Consider the following 6,000-nt stretch of genomic DNA (forward strand, 5'->3'; position numbering starts at 1 on the left):
GTACAGGTCCTGGAATGGGGACTGGCACTGGCAAAGGCTTTTGTTTTTCTTTTCTTTCTGTGTTTTGTTTGCCTCAGTCTTGGGGAGAGGAAGAGGCACATGAGAAGAGGAGCTCACATTCACGGTGCCTTCTCTGGGCCAGGAGTTGGGCTTATGTACATGATCTCATCTGATCCTAAGCAGAAGCCCTGGGTGCTGTGGTTCACTGTCCCACTGCACAGACTTCCCAGGCAGAGAGTGCTAGCACAGACCCCAGGCTGACTGCATCCTATACTCTGGGAAACACTTGAATCATCACAAATAGTCTTTTTTTTTTTGTTTTTTTTTAAACCAGTTTGCTAAATTCGCCTAGACACCCAAGCTTTCAGATAAGATTTGGGGGTTGTTTTTGAATGGATGTTAATCCCTGGCTGAGAGTGGGTGTCATTGACCTGGCATGGGACCTTTGTACCCAGCAAACCCCAAGTGGAGCATTCGCAGGAGTGCCAGAAGGCACCCCTTTGTCCTGAGGCAGATCCTTCTTTTGCTCCACTAGTATCCCAGCTCCCCAGGATCCTTCCTTTCTGATATACTCTCCAGCTCCCCTCTATGCTGCCTACTTAATTTCAGCAGTGTCATTGGCACTGCTCATCAAGACCTCAGTGGATTTGAGTAGTCGTGGATCGCGCTGCTTTCTCTTTGCAGGTGGCAGTGCAGGCTTCCAGCACTAGGAGGCAGGTTTTGTATTTCTTGTGCATTCTGTTTGTGCCCCCAGGCCCCTGGCTCTGTGTGTAGTGGCTGGGGTCACTTGTTTCCTCCTCTACTATGAGGCTGGGGCTTAGTCAGGGCTCAGGAAGCTCCATCACAGGAAGGCTTTTGGTTTTGTGTCTCATGTGGCCCCTGTCCTCTTGAGAGCCACCCATCAGTGCTTTCTACTAAGCATGGAGTCAGCAGGAGGGGGAGACCTCTGCAGTGCAGACCCTGCTAATATATACTTTCTACTGCTTCTTGTCTACAGACTCAGGGGTTAGGAAGAGGAGACCAGGATGGCAGCCAGTCCAGCCGAGAAGATCTCCAGAGCAAGCAGTGCAAAGGCTCGGAGAGGTATAGTATGTGGGAGGTTGTTCTCTCCCCACTCTCCAAATGGAGGGCGTGACACTGCTGCTCTGGCTCACCTAACCAGGTTGTCTCCTCTGCTACATGGGGAGTGGCCCCAGAGTCTGCTTCATAGCCAGATCACTGAAGAAGACCCTCCAAAGCCTCCTGAGGGGCAACCTGAGTGGATGGAAGCAGGGGAGCCTGAGGAGGACTCTGTAGCCAGCCCCATCCTGCCGGTGTCCCTCCAGAGGTAAGGGTGAGGGAGAAGCACACCTGGGTGGTGGTGGCCCCTCTGTGTGTCAGCCCTGCTGCTGAGGGAGACAGGAGTGGAGTGGACCTGGAGGTGGAGGCTAGAGCCAGGGTGGGAGCAGCGGCAGCAGCAACAGGAACTGGAGAATGGGGAAATCTACTTCATCTTTGTCCTCATTCTGCAACTGAAATTGGGGTAGCCAGCCCGATAGGAGAGCTTGGAACTCTTTACTGAAGATTCTCTTCTGTCCCTGTGGCCTTTCTGCCAGGGATTGGGACAGAGACTTTGCCCTGGCTGCTCCATTCTTGCCAGGAGGGCCCTTTCTCCTTGTCCCCTCTTCACCTGTCAGCAGTCTGATCACTCAGCACACCAGCAAGAACCCTGCTAGGTCCAGAGAGGGAGAGTTGTACAGACTCATGGCCCGCTGAGAGAGCTGACAGAACCTTCCCATTCCAGCCTGGTCCAGAGTCCAGCGTACGTTTGCCAGTGCCTCTGTCTCCTGGAAAGAGGAAGATGCTGGTTTTAGGATTCATTTGGTTGGGATGAGCCACTGGGGATACTGAGTAGCAATGATGGTCAATCAGCGCGTCCACTGAACACTTCCTTCAGAGCTTCTCTGCGGATGTCGCAATGACTCTGCTTCCCCTAAAGGGTGTATTGTCTGGTCTTCAATGCACACAACTCAGCAAGAGGCTGGGAGGGAAGTGGGAGGTTGAAGTTCTGAGGCAGGGAAACTTTGTTGGGGCTGTCCCTCTTGTCCTATTGCAGGTCTTTGGCCCTGAATGGTGTGCAAGTCAAGCCTTTTGCCTTCCCACTGGCTTTAACACAGTTACTTCCTTATTGTTCTCAAGGGAGCAGGCCCCAAGCCCAGCAGCTGCCCGTGAGAGAGGCCAGGCCAAGGATCTGGGCCCTGGGCAGAAAGCGACCGAGGAGCCCAAGGAGAATGTGGCAGTCAGTACTGTCCCACCAGTCTCTCCGGAGGTGTAAGGGCCTGTTTTATGTGTTTGTCCCTGTCCTCACTGTATATAGATTGCTGAGTGCCCACTCTTGGGTGATGGAGAGGGGCTGCTCTGGCCCAAGGGTTGGAGTTCAGGGAGTGATGGAGTGCATCCCTGGTGCTCTTTGTATAGCCTTGAGCGCCCTATTCTCTCACAATTGTAGATCCTTGCATGGGTTAGGTTAGATACTGGGGCTTCTGGCCTGGACCCTAGGTGTGAGGTAGATAAGTGGGCACCCTTCTGGTTCATTAGCAGAAATCATGTTCCTTTTCTACCATGCACTTTTTTTTCTTGTTGAGGTATGCACGTTTGAAGTGTATGAGTCAGTGTGTGTGTGTGTGTGTGTGTGTGTGTGTGTGTGTGTTCCTGTGCATGTGTGTGTACCACATAACCACCGCTCAGATCTGACAGAAAACTTTTCCTCATGTCCCCTCAGTCCACCCACTTCAGGTCTCCGCTCTTGTGGCTTCTATCTGTAAATTTATTTTTCTTGTTCTGCACTTTTATATAAACAGAATTATATAGCATACAGAATATATCTTGTGTGCCTGGGTTCAGAGCTCAGTATGCTTTTGAGACTCTTCAGATAAGGAAATGGAGGCTCAGAATGTGGAGAGCTGGCCAAGGTTGAATCACTAGTTAGTTACAGAGTTAGCATTAGACTGTCATCACTACAGCCCCAGACTTCTGCCTTTTGCTTTGCAGCCTTTTCTCTGGATGGAGAAAGACAGGTGCCAGGATTTATGCATTGTTCCCAATGTGAGTTAGAGGAACAAAGGAGTTGGGGCTGACTGTGAGCAGAAACAGGTTGCTGCACTGATGACTTACAGGCAGTGTCACCCTGAGCTGCAGGGCACCTGAGCTTATGATGGCATGTGATTGCTGTAACCTTGCAGGAGGTGTGCAGGGGAGGGGTAGCCACAGGTTTCAGATGACAATATACTGTACTGTGAAACCGTGACCTGGGAATCATGTGGTCCTCCCAAGTTTCCTTGGTGGCTATGACACTCAGAGCAGGGTGCTTTCTGAATGTTATTCAGAGAGGAAAATCTAAACAGGGGTCAGAGGGACCTCTCCCTCTGACCCTCCCTCTGGAAGAAAGCCTGAGGCTTTCATTCCCTGCTGTGTGCCTTGCTGGTTGATGCCCCAACTTTCTGTTTTTCTCCCATCCCAGCAATGCTGCCTGGGCTGGGATCTCAAGACTCTCCTTGAGTTTCAGGCTCAGGTACATGGTCCCCTCAGGAAGTGCCTTCTCTTCCTTTCCTGAGTCTTTTCAGTTTTCATGACTTCCTGTTAATTAATTTTTCTAGCCATGCAATGCATCTCTTGGTTTTTGGGGTATTGTGTGGAGCAGTTTTGTGTCTGACAGCAGGTCAGAAAGGTTAGACACAGAAAGGTTAGGTGTGAGAGAGAGAGAGAGAGAGAGAGAGAGAGAGAGAGAAGAAGGGAGAGGGGGACAGAGGCAGGCTAGAAGGCTGGGCCTGGGACACAGGGATAGCCTCTCCTTTGTCTCTTAATGTTTTTTTGTGAGGGTTGCAGAGAGATAGATGGGAAGTGAATTAAAACCACTGGGTTGAATGTGATAGGACATGTGATCCCTTTAATTCTGATCCCAGCTTTAGTGGTAGTATGGCCACTTCAGAATGTTTCTGGAGTGCCATTTCTCTTGCCTTCCACTCTGTCTCCTTCTCTGCCTTCCTCCCTTGCTTTCCCACGAGTGTCCCCCATGTTCCCAAGTTACTGGGTGGCCAGCCTGAATTGATTATACCCCACAGAGCCTTTCCTTTGCTGTTGGAAACTGGGTCTTCCAAAGGCTGACACCCGATGGGCTGGCCTAGAAATCAGACCTGCCTCTTCCCCTGGTGTCTTCAGCTTCCCAATCATTCCCTTGATCTTGCGAGCATTGTTCACTGTGTTTGTTGGACCTAAGAGAGGCATTCTGGATACCCTGGGGAGGCAGAAGAGGCCCAGTGAAAAACAGCCCCATTTGCCTACCTGCCAGGTGCATGAGCAGGCTCACTGGTGCGTGCTGCCTGGGCATGTGCTGCCACACGATCTGATGCCCCATCTTCCTGCAGCATCGGTCCCTGGGGCTCCACATAGCTGTGCAGCCCACAAGGGAGACAGACATTAAGGTACCATGGCAGGGAGAAAAGATGTTTTCAACCAAGGTTGGAAATGAGTTGGAGGGTTGATGAGGCGGAGAGCTGCGGGGGGAGGCTCTTTCGGAGGGCAGTGTTCTCAAAGGAGATGGCGGCCATGCTGCTTACATCTGCATCAGTCAGACCATCAGGGGACTGAGGGGAAGCCAGAATCTGGAAGGGGAGGACAGGGAGCAGAAAAGATTTGATGGCACGGCTCAAGACTGATTCTGGTCTGGTTCTGATTTTTAGGAAAGAGGGAAGGATGGGTCTCGATGGTGTGTCAGCTACTTCTCTCCTCTCTCTGGTATCAAGGGCTGCAGTGGGATTCCTAAGCCCCGTTTTCTTGTGCTGTTCTGTTCCCGCCTGCTGTCTTCCATCTGGCGTGTAGAGCTGGAGGGAGAGGGGGCTCTGAGTCCTCAGTGGGGGTGGTGGGGAGGGCAGGACGTGACGGACTAGCATCTCTGCTTGACTCTCGCTGGCTCCTCTTTGATTTGGGTTCTGCCCACACGTTCCTGCTGAGGTGGACTGAGCTACTGTGTCAGGGCTGCTGAGACAAGTTTCTGTCTCATGGCCTAGGTACTGGGGAGTGCAAGGGTGGACTGGCCTTAAAAAAGTCACTTTAGGAGGTGAAACACTATCCTGTTTAGGCTTTCATTGCTGGAAATTTTCTGACTTTCACTTTGAATATTCCTTGAAGAACAAGCAAAACAACAACTCTCGTTACTCTGTAGACATCTTATAAACTAATAACCAATGTATCTTGCCACCTGTGCCTGCATTCAAGTTAGCTCTGAATTTCTTTCACCCATTTCCAAACACTAATAAACTCTGAGCAGATGAAAACCTGCCACCACTGGGGAAACAGCATAGAGCCCCACTTTTGCTACATTTTTATCTCAGAAGGATCTCCTGCCTGACTCCCTTAGAGGTGAGGGACGGGGGTTACCTGTTCCTTGGACCTCCATGCTGTTTCCCCCCCAGAAGTGGGAACTGAACCCCGAACCTTTGCACTGAGCTACACCCACAGATAGATAGATCCTCAGTTTTTTTTTCTAATTTTGAGACAGGGTCTTGCTAAATTGCTCCAGCTGGGCTCGAACTTGGGACCCACCTGCTTCAGCTTCTCAGAATGCCCGGATTACAGATGTGTGCCACCGTGCTTGGCTTAAAGGACTGTGGCAGACTTCAGGACTGCTTTTTTCTGCGAGTTTGTGTACATTGATGTTAACTCAGTTTGGGAGGCAGAGAGCAATCTCTGGGGACTGTTCCCACATAGCTGGTCTGAATCTCACAGAGCAAGCAGAGCCCCAGTGGGGACATGGAAACAAGGCCCTGAGCCACTCTGGGTAAAAACCCACTGGGGACAGCACTCTTCCTGTTTCTGCCAACTCTTGAGCCAAGCTTCAGGTTTTGACCTCAGGCCACAACCTACCAGCTGTGATGAGAGCCTTGCCTTGGGTTGCTCGTCTCTTTGGCCCTTTGGCTTTATTCAGCCACAGTGGGCTTATCCTATAGTACAGTTGTTGGCTGC

The 6,000-nt window shown here is 51.1% G+C and overlaps 1 protein-coding gene across 7 annotated transcripts in view; it reads left to right on the plus strand.

Moving 5' to 3' along the window:
• The window catches only part of Cep164 (centrosomal protein 164), a 73,233-nt gene that overhangs the window by 50,084 nt on the left and 17,149 nt on the right, over positions 1-6,000 (plus strand). For 6 of the 7 annotated variants that reach the window (XM_010629371.1, XM_010629375.1, XM_010629378.1 and 3 more), the window contains 3 exons: positions 998-1,083; positions 1,163-1,327; positions 2,179-2,310. In XM_010629371.1, the coding sequence (XP_010627673.1) occupies positions 998-1,083; positions 1,163-1,327; positions 2,179-2,310 (383 nt within the window). The remainder of the gene's footprint in view (positions 1-997; positions 1,084-1,162; positions 1,328-2,178; positions 2,311-6,000) is intronic. The other variant, XM_010629376.1, reaches the window with a different exon arrangement.

This window comes from Fukomys damarensis, unplaced genomic scaffold (assembly GCF_012274545.1).
Source record: "Fukomys damarensis isolate Sample0158 unplaced genomic scaffold, DMR_v1.0_HiC HiC_scaffold_16, whole genome shotgun sequence".
Classification (NCBI taxonomy): domain Eukaryota; kingdom Metazoa; phylum Chordata; class Mammalia; order Rodentia; family Bathyergidae; genus Fukomys; species Fukomys damarensis.